Source organism: Trachemys scripta, chromosome 2 (assembly GCF_013100865.1).
Source record: "Trachemys scripta elegans isolate TJP31775 chromosome 2, CAS_Tse_1.0, whole genome shotgun sequence".
NCBI classification, from domain to species: domain Eukaryota; kingdom Metazoa; phylum Chordata; order Testudines; family Emydidae; genus Trachemys; species Trachemys scripta.
The window spans coordinates 1,721,435-1,747,438 of record NC_048299.1 but is presented as its reverse complement, the minus strand read 5'-3'; the positions used below and the strand labels follow the sequence as shown (position 1 = coordinate 1,747,438).

General features: G+C 42.4%; 1 protein-coding gene across 11 annotated transcripts in view; it reads right to left on the bottom strand.

Annotated features, from left to right (window-relative positions):
* Nucleotides 1-26,004, bottom strand: part of MAP4 (microtubule associated protein 4) — a 253,220-nt gene that overhangs the window by 89,190 nt on the left and 138,026 nt on the right. For all 11 annotated transcript variants that reach the window (XM_034759705.1, XM_034759698.1, XM_034759702.1 and 8 more), the window contains 4 exons: nt 9,293-9,424; nt 4,654-4,767; nt 3,887-4,015; nt 3,277-3,369 (listed from right to left, as the gene is read on the bottom strand). In XM_034759705.1, the coding sequence (XP_034615596.1) occupies nt 3,277-3,369; nt 3,887-4,015; nt 4,654-4,767; nt 9,293-9,424 (468 nt within the window). The remainder of the gene's footprint in view (nt 1-3,276; nt 3,370-3,886; nt 4,016-4,653; nt 4,768-9,292; nt 9,425-26,004) is intronic.

The window sequence follows — 26,004 nt, the reverse complement described above, 5'->3', positions numbered from 1 at the left end:
TGATGCAACTTGATTCAACACTTACCTTATAAACCACACACAAGACTTTTTAGTGAAATACAGAGAAACTGGATTCAAAGAAGCACATGTTACAGCAAGGGATTTTGCAGAGGCACTTTGTGTAGAACCAAAATTACCATGTCAGAACATGACAAGCGTTTTGAGGAAAAAACAGCAAGTGGAATATGAAGGAGCAGATGAGCCCATAGAAGATCCAGAAAAGAAATTTGAGGTTGAATTTTTAATGTTGTGATGGATAAAGCAATATCTGCTGTTAATGAAAGGTTTAATACCTTACGAGCACACTATGAACAGTTTGGATTTTTGTATGACAAAACTAAATTCAACGAAATAGGAAAACAAGAGCAGCTAATGACAAAGTGCAAAACCTAGAGAGCGCCCTGAAGCACGGTGATAGTTTTGATTTAAATGGACTTGAACTGTATGAAGAATTGAGTACTTTGTCATCAATGTTGCCAAATGCAAAGGTGGTGATGGACACTGTACAGTTTATTCATCCCAGCAAACTTTTGACATATATCCTAATGTGTACATTGCCACTCATATTCTACTGACAATTCCTGTAACAGTTTTTAAATGAGCTCTAGTTTTCAGAAACTCCGTTCTTCTGATTCTACTATCTCCGCTCTACAATGAGTCAGGAATGCTTGACTGGTCTTGCTATTCTTGCAATCGAATAACACATAATTTCGTCTTTGTCATACGATGACATTATTACTGATTTTGCAGCCAAAAAAGCCAGAAAGATTGCTTTTAATTAAAAACAAATCCTTGTTTCAATACCTCTCCATAGAAATTTCCAATAAAATGTTGACAAATGTAAAGTTATATTATTTGCATCATTCTGTCAATAAATCAGAATTTTTTCTATAGCGCTACTTCTTTAGTGCAAGTATAGTCCATCAGCATTATAGCGTGCTAAATTTGCTTAAACTGTTTTTAATAAAGTGCATGTGGCAAGTTTTCCAATACTGTAAGCTTATGCTTGCGTTGCTAAGAGCAAGTCAGGCATAGGGGCATCAGTTTAATACTGCCGCGTAAGGCCCCATAAATCCTAAGGATGGCCCTGTTGCCCCCTGGTTGTTCACATGTGTGACCGTGGTCATATTGTTTGACTGAAGCAGGACTTGGTTCCCCTCTAGGCTGGTCTGGAACCTTTCATAGAGCCAGCTTGACCGCCCTTAGTTCTAGGAGGTTATGCTGTGGGTTCTTTCCTCCAGGTGCCAGCTGCCTTGAACTGTTTGGGACTCCATGTGTGCTCCCCAGCCCTTCAGGCTGGCATCGATTGAGAGGATATGGGGACCTGGAAGTCATTGTCCTTGTGAACTTTGCCCTGGGCGGACAACCATTTTAAGGAATTGATCACTTGTGCCAGACCCCTCTCTTGATCTTCTCTGCATTCTGGGGAGCAGTCCCATACCTTTAAGATTAAGCCAACTGATGTGTGATTGTGTCCGTGGAGTAATCCCTATGCTCGGAAATGATCTTAAGTTGTATAGGATCCAGGAACCAAAAGTCCCAATTACTGAGATACTAAAGGCTGATGCTATCCTAGAGTCCTGGGCTAAAGATATGGTTTTCCCCTCAGAAGGGGAGTTCTATCCTGAGGACCCCATGTATAGAAAAACAGAGGCTACTCTCAAAAAAGATTGAGGTTTTGTCAGTCTCCCTCAGGCCATCCCTAATGCTATTTGCTTTGTGAAGGCATCTCTCTCCTGGCTGGAATATCGCAGAGCCTTCAATGATAAGAGATCACCCTGACTTTGGCTCTAATTAAAGAAAGTTTCCCTGACAACAGCATTCATTGTTGAACCTCAGTGGATGCAATGAGATTCTCAGCCAAAGCCTTGGCCTCCAGCTCAGTGACCAGGTGCCACCTATAGCTCCATCCCTGGAAGGAGGATAGTCACTTGAAGCAGGTCCTGTGCTCCACCAAATTCATGGGAGCCCTGATTTTCAGAGAGAAGCTAGACCAAGTAATGGCAGACAGTGCCTCAAAATCTAAACAGTCCTTCCTAATGCCATACCATACCTTTTGAGAGAGTACAGAATGGCCTTCAGGCAAAGGCATTCCTTTCGGCTTTCATCCTCACAGAAACACCAGTGAAGAGACAACTTGTTCTCCAGAGCAAAGCCCCGAGGGAACCCTGCCATTCACAAAGCCTCTTTATGACAAAGATTGCATAGATCTCTGCCTAGAGCTGAAGCCTGGGGGCAGGATTTTCCATTTCCTGGAGAAATGGGTTTCTTTGCCCATGGACTAGTGGGTCAGGGATACTCCCTTGAGTTACGGCTTCACCCCATCCATTTTTCATCCAGTCCTACATCTTAAACCACCCCATAAAGCATGGTTTAATCCAGAACAAGATTTCTCATTTCCTGGATGTGGGAGTAATAGAGAGCATTCTCTCAGAAGATGGAGTAGAACCCTGAAAAATCTATCATCATCATCATTCAGATGTTTACAGGTGGAATGAGAGCCATTCTGGATCTCAAAAGGCTCAACAGGTGGATGAAGAAAACAAAGTTCCAGGTGGAGACCCTAACCTTTATAGTGACATCTCTGTCCCAGAGAGATTTTAGGACTTCAGTAGATCTGGCGGATGCATATACCTCCAACATCTCAATCAGACCGTGCCACCACAGGTTCCCAAGGTTTGCCTACATCAGGAAGCATTATCAATATCTGATGCTCCCATTTGACTTGTCCTCTGCCTTGTAGGTCTTTATAAAGATATTGGTGATAATCATAGACCGACTCAGGTCACACAGATCCAGCCGTAAACCCTCCTGGACAACATCTTAATCAGAGATCTATCCCTAGCAGTGGCATACAGAGCTATGTCTCTGACTCTGCAGGATACTCAAGCACAAGGCTTTATTATCAACATCAAGAAAAGCTCCTTGATTCTGTCCACCCAAATAACTCACTTGGGAGTGAACATAGACCCCCCAGATAGCAAAGGATAAATCCATCTTCAGAGAGATACCTGAAGTTCACAATTCATTTTATTTCTTTTCCCAATTCTGAGCACTTTGCCGTAAGAAAACATACCTCCAATGAAGATTTTTTTCTATTCCAAGGATGTTACAGAATCAATACAGCAGTGTCTTAGTCATGCTATAGTACCCACAATACAGCTCTTAGCCTCCATTTTTAAGAGGGAAGGAAAGACCATCTATTTCTAGCATTCAAATCCTGCTGAAAGACTCCAGAAAATTTTCTGGGGGACAACCCAATACTTTTATTTTTACCTGGTGGCTCTACAAAGGAAGATTCATCTAGCCCCTCCACAGCATGCTGAGCTCCCAGCCAATGTTCTTCAGGCACTGTCACTCTTGCAGGTGCTAAGGGAAACAATTAGTACATATAGCCCTGTCAATGTCAACAGCACTGGTTCTGGACTTCAAAACAGATGCTCAACTACACATTGCAACCACATATTTACTCATGTGGTACAGGCTTTGCTGTTCTTGCAACTTCATTCTTAGCAAGAACTTATTAGTTCATCTTGGGAAACCTTACAGGACCTGAACATGTTCTCCTCTGATATTATTATGGATCTAAGGGATTAAGAAAGGGATAATAACGAATACCAATTTTAAGATCCACCAGCATTAGAGGCACTCTCTCAATGGGATATTTTGCTCCCAAATACCTTAAGAAATCTCTGACTGAAAATGGAGTTGAAGCATTTTATGTTCTTTCCAATGGGATATTTTCTTAATCTTGACTCATTTTATATAACTGGAAAAGCCAAATATGATCCTCTTTTTAAGATTAATACACTTAACAGTTTCTGACCCGCAGATCCCTCTGACCCCAGTTATAAAGTAGCATGGTAGCAGCAGAAGTGTGTTTCACCTGCTATATTCAGCAGAGACTGTGTAGTTGAATCCAGGCTGATGAAGGCAGATGGATCGATAAGTTCTGCAGGAGAATATGGGGATCCCAGAGAAGGCAGTTCAGGTACAATCATAGCTGCATGGGGTGCTGTAAGAAACAAAGTACATTTGACACTGCTATCATCCTTTTGAATTCGGATTTGTTTCCAACACAAACTTATTTCATTAGGTCCATTAACTTACAGAGCAATGTACTTTATTCTCATCACAAACAATGGATACACGAGTCTATATACTGTACCTGTTAATTCACTCGGAGAGGCACTAGATCAGACCAAGAAAAAGTTAATCAAATGTTATTGGGCAGGGGAAGGGAAGTGGTGTGCCTTTCAGGTACTACTCCCAAATAAGCTATTGTTATAGTAGCTCTCAAGCTGCCATGGTCCAAATGTTGAAAACTGGAAAGTGAAAAAAAACTACAAATGGGGACAAAACATTTGAAGATGAAGTTAAAGTTTTCCATAACTTTGGTTTAATTCAGCTTTTTTTTTTTTTAATTAAAATAAAATAGGACAAAAAGGGGATAAAAAACAAGGTCTCTTGAGAGACCTCAGGCCGAAAATACTGTTGACAAAAAGAGATTCAAGAGAAGAAAGGAGGTAAAATTTTACACTATTGCCAATTTAATGGATTTCTGTAGACAGCCCTGAATTCCATATATAGAAACTGAAAACTGAACCCCCCAGTTAACAGCAGCCCATGAACATATTCAATGGAGGATTATACCATGAACTTCTTCTGAAGCTTCAAAATGCTCTGTGAATGGTAGGCGAGTCTCCATTTCAGAAGGACATATCAGATGATCAGACATGACATCCTCTCTGGGCATCTTGAAGGGCTCTGAGGAACATGAGACTAAGTCAAACATGTAACCACAAAAGGATGACAACAGGAGAGCAAGATTATGTAAGAATGCGGAGGATGAGCATCACTACCAACTTTGCCCTGCAAGATGTTATACAAAGCTAGGAAATGTGGGTGTTCCCCCCCACCTTAAAAAAAAAAAAAAGATAACTTGTCCTCTTTCACACAAGATTTATACCCAACATGAAAATGTGGTTGTCCGTGTTATTTTGTAGCCAAGATAGGTTAAAGAGTAGAATAAATATTGTATGGTGCACCTGTATGTCCCTCTCTCAAAGAAGAGCAGCATTTAAGTCTTGGATGATTTGATGGACCAGTATATCTGATCTGAGGAAGAAATGAAAACTGTTCCAGCTCAGATAACTCAAATGTCATTCTGTCATGTCCCATACTGCACTTTGGGGAAAAGCATTTAATGAGCCATACATACATTTCCCTCAAAGCAGCATGGAGGTGTAATTGGCTGTTAAGCCAGAGGATGAATTTAGCAAAATAATGGGCCAGGCAGAGAAATCACCCATTTCTCCTGTCATTCAGAGACATTACAAGATGGTTGAGGAAGGTTATGGGTCTATTACAGGACTGGGTGGGTGAGGTTCTGTGGCCTAGGATGTGCAGGAGGGCAGACTACATGATTATGATTATCCCTTCTAACCTTAAAAGTCTGTGAGGAGAACAGTCTTCGTTATATGCCCCAGATTAGACACTGGCTAGTCAGTCGCACCAAGGAATTTTAGTGCAGGTCAGCAGCTTGCCCGCTGTCCACTGTGCAGCCCAAGACATTTATGACTTGGACGTCCAACACTTCTACTGCTGCCTGAATGCAATCATGCTCAGCTGTCAGACTCAATAGCTCTTCTTTGGAAACGTGACAATCCTTGTGTAATTTGCATGGACACCCATAAAGAAACATCCTTCAATCTGACTGAACAAGTTTCCTTTTTGGCAAAAGGACTATGCATACAAGACTTACAGAAAACACAGCTTCCGTAGCTCTAAACACCAGGAAAAGGATATGCGCCCAGTATTCGAATAGTGGGAGGGCTGGGAAAAAGGTCAATTAGGTGAAAACAGGAAAAAAACTAAGTTTTGCCCCAACAGTCTAGAACTAGTGACTCGCTCAGTAATTGGATTACTCGTAGTTATAAGATATCCATAGTGTACATTCATACAGGGATAAAAAGAAACAAAACACCTGTGCAAGAATTTTAACTGCAAGAATATTTATTCCAGAATGTGACGGGGCAGCACCGCCCCGCACCAGCCCCAGCAGCGTCAGGCCAGTAGCACTGACGGTGGAAGTCCCGCCCCGTCCGTACTGGGCATGCTCCAAGTGCTCTGGGAGTATAAAAGGAAGGAGCCCAGCTCAGTCTGGGCTGGCAGACGCAGGGGAAGGACCTGACCGGGAAGCTCCAGCGAAGGACCAGCCACCGCCCATGGAGGCGCCGGGGACTGAAGTTTCTCCAGGCCGGCTCGAAGCCCTACTACAGGAGGAACCCGGAGGCCCGCAGGGAACCTAGGGACTCATGGGAGACCTCAACGCTCAAGCTGGTAGGAAGCGATCCGGGGGGGTGACTGTACCTTGCCCCCAGCAAGCCTCAGCGTGTTTCGGTCGGACCCCCTCCACCCCCCGCTGAGCCAGGGGCAAGGTCCTATGCCGCGGTTAGGCTGGGGTGGGAGAGTCTTTGGCCACCAGGCTGTGCTGCCCTGCAACCCGGGGTGACCCTAGAGACTCTGGCCACTAGGCCACATTGCCCTGCAGCCAGGGCCAACTCTATGGACTCTGGCCACTAGGCCATATTGCCCGGTAACCAGAGGCACAAACCCTCACACGGAAACACAGCTTTTTCCATTGGTTTCCTGTTATATATAAAATGGGATACTTGATCTAGTTATGATCGTAGCCAGTGATAAACAAGTTTATTGGATGCAATTTGTACACCTCTACATATTAATCCTACACTGTGAGTCTTGTAGACAAGTATTAAAGTGCAGTTCTGGGTTAACTATTGGGTGAAATTGCATTTTTCAGAATTTCTTGTTTGGACTTGATGGAGCATCTCATCATGCACCTATATACCCAAATTGAAATACAATCCAGTACATTTTGGTGTGCTGAGGGAGAGAGCATAACCCAATATTGTAGTTATTGGTGCTATATAAACAATAGATGAGGTTTAGGTAATAGTAAATTGAGAGGGAGGCAGGCAGGCAAGTAGTGAGGAAGGAAAGACAGACAAGCTTTATGAACTTCAACAAGTGAAGAAAATTATAAAAGGTAGAAATTTGATCCCAAGAACAAGCCTTCGGCTTTATGGTCCATTTTTGTCCAAACTGCTAGGAAAGTAACAAATAAGATATTGCCCTTCCAAGAGTTCCCAGTTAAACATTTAACAAAAATATGGACAACAATAGCATCTGCTGGCACCCCTTGATGAGGAACATACAGTAAATGTCACTTCAGCTTGGTTCATGAAATGCTCTAGTCTCCATGAGCAGAGGCAGAACACAGTGCATCCAATTCTAATCTGTTTACCTGTTGTTTAAATAGTAAAAATCCCATCTGAACTAAAATCTGGCAATGGGATCCAAGGCTGGAAGAAATCTGACAGTTTTGAACAAAAGGTTTGACTTCAGCAATGCTTTTGATACAGTCTCCCACAGTATTCTTGCCAGCAAGTTAAAGAAGTATGGGCTGGATGAATGGACTACAAGGTGGATAGAAAGCTGGCTAGATCGTCAGGCTCAACGGGTAGTGATCAATGGCTCCATGTCTAGTTGGCAGCCGGTTTCAAGCGCTGCCTGGGTCGGTCCTGGGGCCGGTTTTGTTCAATATCTTCATTAATGATCTGGAGGACGGCGTGGACTGCACTCTCAGCAAGTTTGCAGATGACACTAAACTGGGAGGAGTGGTAGATACGCTGGAGGGTAGGGACAGGATACAGAGGGACCTAGACATATTAGAGGACTGGGCCAAAAGAAACCTGATGAGGTTCAACAAGGACAAGTGCAGAGTCCTGCACGTAGGATGGAAGAATCCCATGCACTGTTACAGACTAGGGACCGAATGGCTAGGAAACAGTTCTGCAGAAAAGGACCTAGGGGTTACAGTGGACGAGAAGCTGGATATGAGTCAACAGTGTGCCCTTGTTGCCAAGAAGGCGAACGTCATTTTGGGCTGTATAAGTAGGGGCATTGCCAGCAGATCGAGGGACGTGATCATTCCCCTCTATTCGACATTGGTGAGGCCTCATCTGGAATACTGTGTCCAGTTTTGGTCCCCACACTACAAGAAGGATGTGGAAAAATTGGAAAGAGTCCAGTGGAGGGCAACAAAAATGATTAGGGGGCTGGAGCACATGACTTATGAGGAGAGGCTGAGGGAACTGGGATCGTTTAGTCTGCAGAAGAGAAGAACGAGGGGGGATTTGATAGCTGCTTTCAACTACCTGAAAGGGGGTTCCAAAGAGGATGGATCTAGACTGTTCTCAGTGGTACCTGATGACAGAACAAGGAGTAATGGTCTCAAGTTGCAGTTGGGGAGGTTTAGGTTGGATATTAGGAAAAACTTTTTCCACTAGGAGGGTGGTGAAGCACTGGAATGGGTTACCTAGGGAGGTGGTGAAATCTCCTTCCTTAGAGGTTTTTAAGGTCCGGCTTGACAAAGCCCTGGCTGGAATGATTTAGTTGGGAATTGGTCCTGCTTTTAACATGGGGTTGGACTAGATGACCTCCTGAGGTCCCTTCCAAGCCTGATATTCTATGATTCTATGCTTTTCTTTAAAAAAAATATATATATATATATATATATATATATATGAGAGAGTGTCTACAATAAGGACAGATGTGTTTTGATGACAAACATTACTGTTAATATGGAGTGAATATAACGCAGACCCTAGCTAATTAGTTGAAAAAGATACCATGAGACTACTAGTTAAAAAAGATACCAAGACTGTCATTATTATGACTACAGATATGAGTTTCCTCAAACAAAGTGCTCTAAAGGAGTAGATTTATGTCAGTCCAAGATCACTGGTAGATGTGAGCTATATGCTTCAATCTCTGTCACAGTGCTTCAAAAATACATGGAGGTGAGTTGAAGTACAGTTCATTTTCACAGATCTTGAACAAAAAGACCAATCTTACTACAATCTTAACAAAAAGACCAAAAATGACTCAATTTAAATTGGCTCACACAGCAGCATCCCATTTCCACAGAGCTCATTAGGGCACAAGGGTACAATTACCAGATAACCTATTCTGCTGTTTTATTTTTTTAGATTGTGTCCTGTGCCAGATTAGAACACCAGGTTGACAGTCTATATAACTCACTGGGGTGTTAAGGTCTTTGGAACTATGGGCAATGCATTTAGGAAAAAAATGTGAGTATGGGATAGAAAAAACAACCTTAAGTGAGGTGGTGAGATTCCAGGATTCTGTTGGCTAGGGTGCAGCCCTAAGGTTATTTTAACAACGGTGTAGGTTAATACAGCCTTACCTGTCCCCTCCATGGGTCTGAATATTGACTGTGGTTCAAAGCAAAGGTCTCTCTCGTCCATCGCCCAGGTCTCATTGCGATCCAGAAACTCTTTGTAGGACATTTTTTCACCCGTGATCTCTCTTGGGAATACTGAAATGTGAAGAAAAAGCAGCAACACTTACCAGTAAGTCACTAAGCTGAATTACTTCTGTATATATGGTTCATGTTACGCTGAGTGGCAGAACTCTTGCTAAGACTGACAGCACGCATGATTTTTCAGTGAAATCAGACCCATCAATGTGCCGCAGTTCTACAATTTTAATGAAGGTTCTAAAGAGAAATGGAGGAAGGAATGGGATTTGAAGAAGCTTGATAAAAATCAAGAATGGAGTATTTATAAACCACAAGATGTTCAGATGCCTTTAAATGCTGAGAAATTAGTGCCAGCAGCACACCCTACCCTTTAGGGTGTACTTTCACCAGAAAATTACATCGAGTTAGAACATAACTTGGAGGAGCCAGGTGAACAAAGACATCCCTTATTTGTGATTCATTTTTTTCTGGGAAAGAGTAGTTCATAGGAGCCTGGCAACACTGCTGACCTCCCAGGCACAGCTGCACACTCCTAAATATTTATCTAGCAAAACATAAAAGAAAGCGCTTAAGCATCATGTTCATGGTCACTTGTCCCTGCTGGGGCTGTGTGTGCATCTCCAGTAACTACTACTGTATAAACGGAACTGAACTGTCTAATCCCTTCAGAAAGAAAAACAAAAGCAGCAGAGACCCATCAGTAAGAGCTGGGACAGAGGAAAACACTGGGGTCTGAATGAACTCAAACTCGGAGTCAAATAGCGCCTACTGGGCTCCTGCAAGGGTTCACTTACACCAAACGTTACAACTACCATAGGCCCAAAGTCAGAATCCCAGTGTTGCCAACATGTGATTTTATTGCAAGCATGTGTGGCAGATCTGTAGAAATTTTGGTAGTGTCCAGAACCCGCCTCCTCCAACTCCCCCCCCAAACTCTGCACCCCACCTGCCTAAGGCTCTGGGAGGGAGTTTGGGTGGGGTGCAGGCTCCAGGCTGGGGCAGGGGGTGGGTGTGCAGGAGGGGTTATGGGGTGCAGGTTCTGGGTGGGAGTTTGGGGGGGGAGGGGGTGCACGTTCTGGGAGGGAGTTTGGGGGGAGGAGGAGGTGCGTGGAAGGGGGAGGGGGTGCACGCTCTGGGAGGGAGTTTGGGGATATGAGGGGGTGCAGGGGGGAAGGCTGTGGGGCTGAGGATGAGGGGTTCATGATGCAGGAGGGGGCTCAGGGCTGGGGCAGAGGATTAGGGTGCGGGAGGATGAGGGCTGGGGATGAGGGGTTTGGGGCGTTGGAGAGGCTCAGGACTAGGGCGGAAGGGCCGGGTAAGGGCAGCCTGCCCTGCCATTAGTGGATGGGGGCACTAGGACCCTGGGGCAGCAGACAGCAGTTGATGCCGGGAGCCATCCACGTAGAAATGTGCTATACCGGCAGCACAAGCAGGCACAGGAGAGGTGCGCGCTGCTTTTTTTCAGGCAGGGACGCAGCGGGGCAGGGGGGGAGACGCGCAGGGGGAGGGGTGGCCAAGGGGAGAGACCCAGCTCCAAATACTGGTGGAGCAGGGCCCCCAGCCCTGAATATTCCTGGAGCCCGGGCACCACAAAAGAATATAACTCACCGCCTATGACTGCAAGTCTCTCAATATTTGGTTGTTTTGTGAAAACCCAAACACCGCAGTTATTTGAATCATCTGGTCTAGTCTGGCAATTCCATGTTCCTATGAGATCTCAGAAAACTCAGCGTTTCACAACTGTCCTTAAAGATTCCCTCTATTCTGCTCCAACCCACAATTTACCTGAAAACCTTAAACCATCTGGGGTTTGCCAGGCATGTATGGGAATCAACAGAGAACGTGTAGGATGAGGGACAAAGCAGTGCATGGGGGGAAAGCGTCATTGAGCAGGAAGGGAGTTCTGACTGATGAGGCTGAACAAGACAGATTGGGAGTCTTGAAGAGCTCAGCGGAAGACAGGAGAGATTCAAGGGGATCTGCATAAGGCTTTATTAAAAGCTCATAGTTACCTAAAGATGCCTATTGGCATATCGGTGCCAGTTAATTACATGCAGTTAATAATACAAGTATATTGCCAAATCCTAGACGTACCTTTGAGGGCCAGAAAATGGGAATTTAAAATTTATACACCTATTAAAGTGTTTTGATAACAATGCACAATACATATACAAGTGCATACACCACCTCTGTATGGTAATACACATGCACCAAGACACAAAAAAGTGTGTTTAGAAAAGGAGGACTTTACAATGTTCAATTTCTGACTACCATTAATAGAGGACTCCTAGCTAGCACAATGGGATCCTACAGATGCTACTAGCATCCTAAACCAGTTCCTGGTTTGGCAAGAGTATGCTGGGTTTTCTGTTGGTGTCTCTTAGCTATTATACCGCTAAATGACTGAATTTGATATGGTTCACTTCAGCAAGGAGGGTGTAACAAGCTTCCCAGGCCAGGTTTTAAGCTAGCACTGCTTCCTGCATGCAGAGGATAAAGGTGTGAATGTGTGTACTGGGGCGGAATGTGGAGGAAACAAAACTGCTGTGTGCGTGGAGGGGGTGGGGGGATCAATGCAGACAATGTTTGATGATAAACTGGTGTCAGACTAGATGATACGCAGGCAAACTGACAATTTAACAGAAATATTTTACCAAAACAGACAATGATAATTAAGGTTTGCAAAGTGCTATTATGAATGTGAAGAGACACTATTATTCACAATTATTTGCAGGGTAGAGTAGCAAGGGATTTATTTAACATCTACTATAAGCTCCTATTTAAGCTGTAAGCTCCTCCGGACAGGAACATGACAGTCTTTTGTCTGCCTATAGAGCATCGCATGAAATAATAGGAAGAGGTAAATGTTTACGCCAATATGAGGAAACAGACTGAGAAAAATTAGGGGAATTTGACAGGAATTTCCCCTGATCCAAAAGTCTCATTGACCCCAATGGGCTTTGAGTGGGCTCTAAATGCTTTAGAAAAAACTTTTAGTTCTAGAGCTAGAATAAAAACACACATTTATAAGTTGTTGGTACCTATTGTACCAGAAGAGAAACCAGAACTTTATGGCATTGGTAGGTAAGCAGGAGAAAATAACTTTTAAATTATTATTTTAAGATGTATTTGTAAGTGGCAGAGTGATTACATCTGTGCCTTTAAATAAAGGGAGGGGGAATTTCCCTGGAACGTAGGGCATGCTGGGAATGGAGAGAAAGCAGGAAAACAAGACAGTGGCTAGAGAGCAGGACAAGAAGAATTATGCTTAGAGCTGCTAAATATAACAAAACTCCTATAATGCTGTGGATACATTTTGATTTTTATCTGCATTTATAAAGCATTTGTTGTAGCAAAAACACTTGAGACTGGGCAATGGAGATCCAGACGCTGCTGCTGTGGGCTAGGACAGCCAAACCAACAGAAAACAAAGCTTTGTTTGCTTTACATAACAAGTACCTAGCTCTTATATAGGGCTTTACATCAACACAGCTCAAATCAGTTCAGAAGCAAGTATCATTACCATCATTTTACAAATGGGGAAGCTGAGGCAGAGGGGCAAAGTGCCTTGTCCAAGATCACCCAGCAAGGTCAGTGGCAGAGACAGGGATGGAACTCAGGTCTTCTAAGTCTCAATCCAGTGCTCTATCCACTAGGAAACCCTGCCTCCCCTACACAGAGCTGTTTTATATAAGCTGTGCTAAACTACGATTGCCACTGGCATTTAACTTATAATGTGAGTGGACCAAGAATGAAGACAGAATTTTATATTACATATATTCTGTTCCTTACCAATGTTGACAACTTTTTAAAAAGAGACTTCCAGTTCACCCTTTTAAAAACTATCGCTATTCTAGGCCAATATTTTGTATATTAAAATGGACTGAGTTATAATTGAGGACTAAAAAAATGTAGATTCCTCAAGCTCATTTGATTCATTTCAATGCACAATACTTGGCCATCCAGACAAATTTAACAGGTGATGGTATTGTTCCATTGAGCATGGAATAAAAATGGCCTTAGAAAGGAATTCCGAAGACTGAGGAAAAAAGCAAGGCAGCTCTTCATTTTGAGTCAGTCCTCTCCCATCCCACCCCCACTGCCCCAAAAAATAAATCCTACATACAGCCAGTATTTCAGAGTAAATAAAACCACCCAAGTGTCTGTTAAAATCACAGGAGGCCACACTCAAGGAAAGTGCCTGCTTTTCAATTTGACAAAAGTTATTCTTCACCAGAATCTACCAGCAAGGGACAACATACCTAACTTCAAAAGAGGTGCAGGTCAATATCAAATTTGTAGCAAACCTATGAACTAATAAAGTGTGCTAACAAGAGTTAAAAACCCTTATGTAACTTGATCAGGGATATCATTACACTGTCTGAAATTACAACGGAAAGTACCAGACTGGTAGGAAAATGCCACCTATAACATATTCACAAACAAGCTGCTTCTGAAGTCAGAAACATGGATCCTACGCAAGCAGCACTTTCCCTGAGCTGAGCCTGCTGTAGGTCCCAATGATTGCAAATGTTTACTAAGGCTACAGACAGCACTGATTTGTTTGTTTTTATCACCTGTTCTGCAGAGATCAGCATGGCAAAGTAAACTAACTGAAAAGTTAATCCATATAAAACAGCACTTCTGGCAACCTACAGCATGGAGGCTTCCAATATAAAGAGCCTGCTGTGCTCAAAGGTTCACGTAAAGAATGGTACCCACTATGCTATACGGTACCACACAGCGAACTTTCAGCAAGGAGTGCTTTTTGAGTAGAGGATTACCATAATAAGAAGTCTACTCCCTCGAGAAGAGCTTAATCTGGCTAGGTCACTGATCAGATATTTAACTCTAGGTTAAATATCTTCACTATCAATGAGTTTATAGGAATGAGCTGCACCTGCCAGCACCAAATCAAGCCTGAGGATAAAAGAGGGGCTTAAAAGCTTTGTTTTCTAGAGTTGCCAACTAATTGATCAAAATCATTTCAGTGGTTCTGTCCTTTCAACGGATACAAAGTTTGTCTGGCTCAAGTTACACTGGTCTACAATTTTTGAGAAGTCGTCTGCTTCAGAGATAAAATGTGCTATCTTGTCTCTTGTCACTGTCCAGCAATAGTCTGCAAGCATTGATGGGCTCCATTTGCCCTGATAGCGTTTCTCCATTGTTGCAATGTCCTGGTGAAATCGCTCGCCGTGCTCGTCGCTCCGCAGTTCAGTGGAAAAAAAATCTAGATAAGAGTGCAAAAAATGTATCTTTAGTGACATGTTGCAACCAAGGCTTTTGTATGCCTTGAGGAGTTTTCCACCAACAACCTGTAGTTGTCTGCCTTGTTGTTTCCAAGAAAATTTATTGACACTAACTGGAAGGCTTTCCATGCCGTCTTTTCCTTGCCACGCAGTGCATGGTCAAATGCATCATCTCGAAGAAGTTCACGAATCTGAGGACCAACAAAGACACCTTCCTTTATCTTAGCTTCACTTAATCTTGGAAATTTTCCACAGAGGTACTTGAAAGCTGCTTGTGTTTTGTCAATGGCCTTGATAAAGTTCTTCATCAGACCCAGCTTGATGTGTAAGGGTGGTAACAAAATCTTCCTTGATTCAACAAGTGGTGGATGCTGAACACTTTTCCACCCAGGCTCCAATGACTGTCAGAGTGGCCAATCTTTCTTGATGTAGTGGGAATCTCTTGCACGACTATCCCATTCGCAGAGAAAACAGCAGTACTTTGTGGATCCAGTCTGCAGACCAAGCAAGAGAGCAACAACCTTCAAATCGCCACAAAGCTCCCACTGATGTTGGTCATAGTTTATGCACCTCAAAAGTTGTTTCATGTTGTCATAGGTTTCTTTCATATGGACTGCATGACCAACTGGAATTGATGGCAAAACATTGCCATTATGCAGTAAAACAGCTTTAAGACTCGTCTTCGATGAATCAATGAACAGTCTCCACTCATCTGGATCGTGAACGATGGTGAGGGCTGCCATCACACCATCGATGTTGTTGCAGGCTACAAGATCACCTTCCATGAAGAAGAATGGGACAAGATCCTTTTGACGGTCCCGGAACATGGAAATCCTAATATCACCTGCCAGGAGATTCCGCTGCTGTAGTCTGGAGCCCAACAGCTCTGCCTTACTCTTGTGTAGTTCCAAATCCCTGACAAGGTCATTCAGTTCACCTTGTGTTATGAGGTGTGGTTCAGAGGAGGAGGATGGGAGAAAATGTGGGTCCTGTGACATTGATGGTTCAGGACCAGAAGTTTCATCCTCTTCCTCGTCTGACTCAAGTGAGAATCATTCTGGTGCATCAGGAACCGGCAGTACTGGGCGTATAGCTGATGGAATGTTTGGATAATGCACAGTCCACTTTTTCTTCTTTGACACACCTTTCCCAACTGGAGGCACCATGCAGAAGTAACAATTGCTGGTATGATCTGTTGGCTCTCTCCAAATCATTGGCGCTCCAAAAGGCATAGATTTCCTTTTCCTGTTCAACCACTGGCGAAGATTTGTTGCACAAGTGTTGCAGCATATGTGTGGGGCCCACCTCTTGTCCTGATCTCCAATTTTGCAGCCAAAATAAAGGTGATAGGCTTTCTTAACCATAGTGGTTATACTGCGCTTTTGTGATGCAAAAGTCACTTCACCACAAACATAGCAGAAGTTATCTGCACTGTTCACACAAGTACGAGGCATCTCCGCTCACTTTGGCTAAACAGAAATGTGTCCCTTTGCAAAATCAAACACTGACAAATAAGAGAGCACGACACTGTATGATTTCTAGAGCTGATATAGGGCAATTTGTTCAGCAGAATGATGATGCAAGCTTCGTTATGATTGCATCATCCATGACTTCTAGGAATAACATGATGCAATTCATATCATGTATGATGCAATACCAGCTTCAGATTGCATCATTCATTGTTTTGCCTAAAAAGCAAGTACTGTCCAAACCCAGTCACAGATTGATTCATAGATCCAGTCAAAGATGTATTTTAGTCATTTCTGGTTTAAATTGAGATCCCTTCCCTTTATAACTCACTTATCCTCCACCATTCCCAAGTCACGGGTCGTATATACTTACTCAATAGCATATCTTGAAAACTAGAGCCAACCAACAATTTTAAGCATCTTTTTCGTTCTCAGTGACCCAGAATTAGTAAAGTTTGACTACATTTATTTCAGAAGCATTTTGGCTGTAGAGCAGTGTTATTTGCTAGAGCAATACCTTTACTCTCTTATCAAACTAATCCACTCCCTGGATTAAGTTCTTGCCAGTGTTAAAGGAAACAAAGGCTTTCCCTCCATCTCTCTGGGGTGTTTTTAACTTTGGGGGGAAATGTAATTTAAAAGTGCTGTTAGATGGAAGGTGATTTGAAAACACATGGTTTAAAAGATCCTACATCAGTTTTTTTAGCTCTTACAGCAGTCAACATTTTGGTTTTATGTCCAGAAGAGCAGCTGAGTGGTTCCCCACTGCACAGCTACACTTCAAAATGTTGCTTTGTAGATCTGCTAAACACTGGGATCTTAAGAACTTTGAATTTATCAACATGGGAACTAAAGTCCTTAAAAGCTCATATCTATAGTTGCCTGTATATAGAATCATAGATGATTAGGGTTGGAAGAGACCTCGAGGTCATCTAGTCCAAGTCCCTGCTCAAAGCAGGATCAATCCCAACTAAATCATCCCAGCCAGGGCTTTGTCAAGCCGGGCCTTAAAAACCTCCAAGGAAGGAGACTCCACCACCTCCCTAGGTAACGCATTCCAGTGTTTCACCACCCTCCTAGTGAAATAGTTTTTCCTGATATCCAACCTGGACCTCCCCCACTGCAACTTGAGACCATTGCTCCTTGTTCTGTCATCTGCCACCACTGAGAACAGCCGAGCTCCATCCTCATTGGAACCCCCTTTCAGGTAGTTGAAGGCTGCTATCAAATCCCCTCTCATCCTTCTCTTCTGCAGACTAAATAACCCCAATTCTCTCAGCCTCTCCTCGTAAGTCATGTGCCCCCGCCCCCTAATCATTTTAGTTGCCCTCCACTGGACTCTCTCCAATTTGTCCACATCCTTTCTGTAGTGGGGGGCCCAAACTGGATGCAATACTCCAGATGCAGCCTCACCAGTGCCGAATAGAGGGGAATAATCACTTCCCTCGATCTGCTGGCAGTGCTCCTACTAATTCAGACCAATATGCTGTTAGTCTTCTTGGCAACAAGGATGCACAGTTGACTCATATCCAGCTTTTCCTCCACTGTAATCCCCAGGTCCTTTTCAGCAGAATTGCCACTTAGTCAGTCGGTCCCCAGCCTGTAGCAGTGCATGGGATTCTTCCATCCTAAGTGCAGGACTCTGCACTTGTCCTCGTTGAACCTCCTCAGATTTCTTTTGGCCCAATCCTCCAATTTGTCTAGGTCACTCTGGACCCTATCCCTACCCTCCAGAGTATCTACCTCTCCCCCCAGCTTAGTGTCATCCGCGAACTTGTTGAGGGTGCAATTAATCCCATCATCCAGATCATTAATGAAGATGTTGAACAAAACTGACCCCAGGACTGACCCCTGGGGCACTCTGCTTGATATCGGCTGCCAACTATTCTTAAAATTACTATTCTTAGTAATTTTCCTTGTTTTCTAGTCTTCTGCATGTTTCTGTAATGGGTCACATATGGCAAGCAGTGTCATCTAGTAGTCTGTAAAGAGAGTCAAACTCTGGGTTATCCCTTGATCCGACAATGACTCATGTGACCTTTGGCAAGTAATATAAGGCCTGATCCTGTAAAATGTTAGGTGCAGAACATCGCCAACTCTGACTGAGTTCAAAGTGAGCTGAGGGCACTCAGCATCTTGCAGGATTATGTCCTCAACCTTTCAAGTGCTTCCGTTTCCACATCCATAAAATAGGATAATATTGACCTACCTCTCTGGGATGTCATGAAGTTAAAAAATTTCAAGTGCTTTGAGATCCTTGTCTAAAAGCACAGAATGTTAGAAGCCTCAGATACATGTTTATGATTTGCTTAATTCCCAAAACTGGGAGGGAAAAGGAGGAATGAAGGACTGGATGGCGAAAGATTAAACATATTCCACCTGACTTCATGCCCTTATACAAACTCCTACCTCTTCTGTAATAAAAACTCAAAACTAAATGGTCCTAGGTGAATCAAGCTTACAGTCTTCTGCCAATACTTAATAGCCTTGGGGGATGAATGTTTATAGAGCAAAATCAGAGTTGTCAGTCTCTGCTCCAGAAGCAGCCCATGCCATGGAGACTGTGCCACCTTCCACCTACAGAGAATGTGGGTCCCTTCAGGTCTAGATTGAAGTCTTTAGTGGGGCAGTATGAGGAAATCTGCACTGCAGCTGCTAGGCTGCAATCCTACGTGGCTTAAGGATATACAGCCAGGAAGGAGTATTTATTATAATTGAAAGAAATTATTCCATGAGCAATTTGAAAGCACAATTGGCTTCTGTCACTTTTAATCCTGAAGATTTTTATGTCTAAGAATAAGCCTGCCAATCACACTGAAATAGCAGCTAGAAATTACATTTTCACTCACCTGACAAATTCACAGGTTTACTATTACTATCCAGTGCCTATAGACGGGAGGGGGTGTATGAGTACTCGGCAGCACTCCCTACACAATCACCACATTGTGTTATAGCCCCTTTTCCCTACCCTTTGGCAGTCTTATCTATTATGCTTGTAAGATCTTTGAGACAGGCACTGTCTGCTACTCTGTATGGTGGCTAGCTAGCACTTTGGGGCCCTGGTTTTGGTTGGTTCCTATACACTACCACGATCTCTACAGTAAGATTCCAGGAACATCATTGTGTGTCACCTGAAGCCTAGAATGTCTGTTGAGTAAGTGTGACATTATGGAAGCAGCTACCAGTATGGCTGAGCGCTCTTTTTGTTCAAAATATCACCAGATTCAATTATCATTGGGATTCACAAACTGTTACCATCCAATTTTTAAGTTCTCAGCCATTTTTTTTAAAATACAAATGATTTTATGAATTATACCCACAAGACAGCACCAGGCTTTCAGCTTCTTATTATAATGAGCTGTCTGGAAACAGAACAGCTGAAATTTCAAGCCTAAGAGAAGAAAAGATTTAAACTAAAATGAAAGGAGGGATGGATCCTTACAATTGGAAAATTCCATGACAGTTGGTAAGTTGACGGGAGGGGGAAAAGAGGAGGTACTGATGAGAGATGGCCAAAAGGACAAGACCTCTCAGATGTTTGGGAAAGAAAAGTTATAACAAGGTAAAAAGGGAGGGGGGGTGGCCCAGGCATGAGGAAATGAAGACAGTATACTAACCTTATACTACAATATTTCTGTCACTAGTTTAACACATGTAAATTAAGTTAAGATGAAGTGCTGAAACTTACAGAAAAACCAATGTAAAGAGTCTGCATATTTGGGGTTGGGATATAAGGTGCATGAAAGATAGTTAGGTACAATAGTTGAGTGTCAGAAAAAAACTAGGTTAAGTTCCCAGTAACTGGAGGTCTCCAAGTATATTGCTTCCTTAAATTCAGACTCTTGGAACTGTGCTCAGACAAAACCCTCAAAACATTAAAAGCAGTTATGCTGCAGTGAGGTTACATGCCTCTTAACATGAACTGCTCTGCTCCTACAGTAGCCAAAGAGAGGCACCACTGCTGCTTCCCTCAGACTCTTCAGTTCCTATTTCCCTGTCCAGAACGCAGACTCCAGAGGAATGCTGCCACAGACGCACTGATCTATGGAAAAACAATATTTTGGGGACTGCAGTTACTGCTAAGTAATCAGGCTTACTACATTAAATTGCCTTCAGAGTTCTGCACTCTTCAGGAAATACACACTTGCACCAGTGACTAGGTGAACAGCTGAGTAAGATGGTTTATATAGGGACTGCAATGTTGCCCTAATAAAGCAGGCACCTGACCTAACCTTTGCATCTAGATAGTATGGATTGCGGGAAGTACACATTGGGCTGTCTCATGGCTGCGCTACAGATTTTAGCAACATGAATTCTATGAAGGGGGAGTTTCAGAAGATGCAGATGAGGATGAAAGACCACCCTATCAGAGACATTGTTCAATCAAATCTGGCTGCGGGCACTGCAACCAAAAAATCTGCTTTATTAGTAAGAAGCCAATACAATCCCCCGAGGACAATAAAATGGGCGAGAATATTAAGGACCAAAAAAAGCTTCCTTGAGAAGCTGCAAAGCATTTCTGATGGAGCTCACAGTTCAGAAGCCATTTCAACAAAGGTTTAATAAAAAGAACATGCTCTCTACTATGTCCTGCATTGCTGCAAAAAGCTGCTAGATGTCACTAAGTTAAGATCCCAATCAGTGAGAAATGGCAGTCTCCCATGACCAGGCCAAATACTAAAGGGAACCCAAATCAAGAAATACAGCCACTGAAATGCAACATTAAAGAGTCAAAGACCTGGGATTTCAGAATGAAATATCCTGTATTGCCAGGATATCTGAATATTAAAGATTCTAAAACCTTGAAAGATATGTTGACCAGAAACAATCACTTCAATTCACTAACTACTGCTATTTCCTTTGTTTAATAAGTCAGTTATATGCAAAACATGTTTTGATAAATTTTTCTTATGTATCCAGAACTTTTAAAATAGTTTTATTTAATAAACAAATAGTAAATGCTGTTTTTGTGCATTTTTAATTGAATTTGAATTTCCATCCCAATAGAGTTTGACAAATTGCAATCAAAAAATAAAATCTACTAAGAAAAAGGCTTCATTCCCATTTTCTAATATACTAAAAATGGAAAAATTAAGAATCTCATTAAATAGAATATAAGCTCCATAATTGCTTAAATAAATGTGTATAGATATAACATATCCTCCTGGTTAGCAAAAAGAAGCACCAAGTTAACGTAAAGGCTATATATATTTAGTTGCAAATCAACATTTTAATGGTTACCAACCAATGAGAATCAAGCTCTCTTAAGGAAAATAAAGTACAAATGCAAAATAATTAAAATCAATAATTTAAAATCAAGGCTTCCTGCTTGCTGATTTAAATAATTATTAAATCAATCTACCCTGCACTGTGCTGTCCAAGCATCAAATGAGAAGTAGGTTCTGGATGCAGAATGTCTGAGCCTTAGATCAGGCCTAACTGAAAGAAATAACAGGTCTCCTGGGATAAGTACTTAAGGCAGGAGCCCTTGCCAAAGCCTTGAGTAGCACCTTACAAAATTAGGGAAAATGTGGGGAAGGAGGGACAAAAGACAGGAAAAAAGGAGTGTTTCAGTTTAGCAGGAAGAAATACCTTCACGCCAGCAGATTCCCATCCGCTGTGGGGCAGAAGCCCTTCCAGCCACAGTGGAGGGAAAAAAACAGGCTATGACCTAAATATTTTGTTGGGTTTTTGAAACTGGTGGGGTGGGGTGGGGTGGGGTGGAGGGGGGGTTAATTCTCCAGTAATTGTGTGACTTTAAATTAGGTTTAGGATTCTTAGCCCATCTAAATGTTTAAATAAAGCTGAATGACTGTTGCTTCTTCTACCTAAAGAGCAGTATTCATAGATCCAAAGGCCAGAAGGGACCACTATGATCATCTAGTTTGACCTCCTGTATCACACAGGCCATAGAACTTCCCCAAAATAATTCCTAGAGCAGAGCTTTTAGAAAAACATCCACTCTTGATTTAAAAATAGTCAGTGATGGAGTTTTCACACCCCTGAGCGATGTACTTATATACTACAAACTTACATTGGCATCTCTGGCTTTAGTCATTTCTGAAGATGAGTAGGAAAACAAAACAAAACATTGTTTTCCTAATGTTAAGTTCGTTCCAAGAACTTTTCTTTAAGGAGCTCCAGTGTCTCCATGCTTTGGAGCAGATTCTTGAAATTTGGCAAAGGAGAACTCATGTGTCTGTGATGTGCTTTTTACTATTCCTGTGAAAGAACACCCAAATTTGGCCAGCCTATGAGCCTCTGGAAAATCTCCATTTGCACATGCTCAGTAGAAACTTGTTAGAGTTTGGCTGCTAAATTCTCCAGAGTCTGTGCGCACTGATCATGCTTCAGCCCCGCAAAGCTCCTACATACAACTGGACTGCTCATGTGCCATCACACAGAGTGACTGAGCATGCTCCATCCTGGGGCTGCAAGGGCAGGTGGAGCAGGAATTCCTCTGCAATTGCTGCTCTGGGCCACTGTGGTAGTGGGCAACAGAACAGACAACAGGGAAATCATCTCTTTTGTGTTCTCAGTGCTCCCTTTGCTGGCGCCCGGGCAGTAAGGAGAAAAAGGAAGCAGCTTGACTTAGAATAGAGGGGTGAGGAAGGTACACACTGGGAGACGGAGTTGCAGGAGCCGGGAGGGATGGAGAGAGCAAAGGGGACGACAAGAGCTGGGAGGGTCTAGGGGGTATATAGGCACAAATGGAGGGGAGGATTGGAGCAGAGAGGGAGAACAGAGACAGAAGGGACAATAAATACTAGAGCACAGTCCCCTCCATAACCTGAAATTGAACCCAATGTCCTACATTCCTCTACTGTCAGCAAACAGTGGTGAAATCCAATGGCAAAGTGTGTGCCAGATCTCCCGCAAGGCCCTGACCCACATATTCAGCCTCCTGCTGCTACCTGTTACTCAGCTCATGTAGTAGAGGTCTATGCTGCGGATATAATGTCCAAACCCTGCTGATGACCCAAATTAGGGGTCAATATGGTCCCACAGATGGAATTTGGCTTTGCATTTGCTTTTTTAAGAAATTAGGAAATGATATTAAAACTACATTAAGTATTAAGGTTGCAAAGTCAGGCACTCAAAAGTTAGGAAATGCCAGAATTAAGGCTGCCTGTGTAACCTTAATTTGTACCGCATAATGTATATGCATTATGATATAGTCTTTAATTACATGATCACATACTATGTTTTCCATATTTTTTCCAATTGTGTGTTCCTCATTTTCCTCACCCAGTGAGAGACACAAGGCCATATTTGCAGAAGTGCTGAAAGCTCACAAATGCAACTAAAGTCAATTGGAGTTGTGCTTTGAACATATGTGCTATAAAAATTCTAAAGTACTCAAACAAATTAGGCCCTTGGATGTTTCAAATTGGCACCCAGTGCTAGTGGACACATCAACAATTTTGGTTTTAATCTCTCTGTGCCTCAGTTCCTCATCTGTTAAATGGTACTATCGCCACGTATCTCAGAGGGGTTTTGTGACGATAAGTTCATTAATGTCCGTGAAGCACTTGGATACTGTGATGAGAGCACCACAGAAACAACCAGGAAAAAAAAAATTATTCAGTGTGAGATTTGTATGGTGAGTGTTAAATGAGGCCTGGGACCTCATATTAAATGATAAAAAAAATATAGCACAACTATCCATCCATTTAATGAAGCAGGGGGGCTGTGAAAAAATATAGTATGATTATGGAATTAAAGACTGTCTCACAATGCATTCGCACAAGTGGACTGAATTAAGGTTGAACAGGCAATATGGCACTTCTTAACTTCTGAGTGCTTGATTTTGCACTCAATGTTCTTTCAGCACAAGTTTTTAATGTAACCTATAAAAAGACTAATGCTGCCACTTTTTGCGCTAAATACATACCCTTATTTTTCCTCATTCTTCAGAAGCTGTATCTTCCTTAAGTGATGTTTTCCCTACAAACAACAAGCTTAAACAAAAGCCTGGGAAAGATGTATTGCACTGCCTTGCTGGTCAATGAGCAATATTAGCTCCCAAGCTCGCATTTCCTGCTGGGGAAAATTAGACGCTCAGAAAGCAAGTCATTTGGTATCTGCATTTCCAAGTTGAACGAAGAAGATATATTGTCAGTAGGCTCTGGGCTGCAAAATAAAGCTGTAATTCAGCTTCCACATATACTAACTTTCCAGACTCTTGTATGTAAAGCCCCATGCGTGTAAGATACGAGTCAGATTCAGACATTGCCCATGAGCCTCAGACAGATAACTGGCAATTACGTACTGAACCACATATGCATGCAGTGCTCTGCAAAGATCACACATTCTACTATATGCCCAGCCTAGATTTTTAAATGTGCTTTCTTGATTGTTATGCCTTGGTTTTCTCTCACACCCCATTCTAAAACGGTCTCTCTCTGGAAAATGGAGAAAAAGAGAAAGTGTCACTATGCAGGACAGCTGCGAGAGGGCAAAAAACTAGTAACGAAAAGGTGGTGCAGGCCCAGATCAGTTTCTGATTCTAGGAGGACACAAACAGCAATTTTTGAGCTGAGTCACTGAATAACCAAACAGCCATTTCTGAGCTATCACTGTTTGTATGTGAACAAGGTGCCTGACCCATTAGAGACCATCTCCTTATGGATAGATTTTACTTTTTTTTTTATTTTAAATAACAAAAGCACTTCAAGTTCTATTTTTACACTAAAGACTCGAGAGGTTTATTTCCACAATTATTGTCATATGCAGAAGTGAGAGCTCAGTGCGTGAAACAGCTCTACTTAAGAACCATCCTTCTACCCCTAACAAACCCACTGTATCAGAGCAACATTTTAACTGAATTTTGGAGGGACACAGGCAAATTAGTCATTAAACAAGGTTCCTTACCAGTGTTACTATACGTCACCTTAGTGTAGTAAATCTGAAATTTAAAACTCTGGTTTTATACTACACTTCGTTTTTTGCAGGGACTGTTTTGTTGTGAATGTCACAGAGTTTGAACAATATAACTAGAGTAGTCTATAATTGTTTTACTTCAGGGTCCTTTCACAATGCTGTTGAGTTCTTTGCAGCCATTGAAAAGTGCTTCAACCCAAAGAAGAAAGAAAAATTAAAAATTGTTTTGATTGTGTGTTTATAAAAAAACGAACAGTAAATGAGATCAACATGACATGCCTAAATACATATAGTTATGAGTATGGAGAAATAAGAGGATAAATAAATGCCTAGATACTATGACAGGCTCCCTAAAAATGCACAATACCTATTTAAGTCAATTGAAATACTCCAGCTGGCGTCAATGCACATTGGATCAGGTTTTATGTAAAGAGTCCTTATGAAACATTGAATTTACAAGAGTGCTTCTACTGCAAATAGTTCATCGTGCAAGGCTACTGTGAGTTGTGTGTATTTAAGTTTATGTTAAATCTAGGGTATAAGGCGGTAAAGATACACAGGGGTATAAGAGGATCATCAACACTTAGGGGACCAGCGGAGATTACAGAAATTCAAGAGTCGCACACTTTCAAAATACCCGAGAGAGATAAATTTTAGAGACACTGTTTACTCACTACCGCTCCCTTTACTAATTGACAGTGTGGGGAGAGGTTGTAATGTTGAGCATTATTTGTATTCAATAGCATTTAGAGGCCCCAGCCAAGATCAAGGCCCCACTGTGCTAGGTATTACACACAGTGAGAGTTCGTCCCTTATGCTATCATCTTATCAGAGCCGCTGACAACTGTAGTTTACAGAAATGGGCTGTTACCTAGCTTGCTGTCATTCCTCATTCTAGTCATGAAAAAGATTATTTCTTATGAAATGGCTTCTGGCAAATTCAAATAGATTAACGCTGATCCAGGAGATGGGGGGAGGGATAGCTCAGTGATTTGAGCATTGGCCTGCTAAACCCAGGATTGAGAGTTCAATCCTT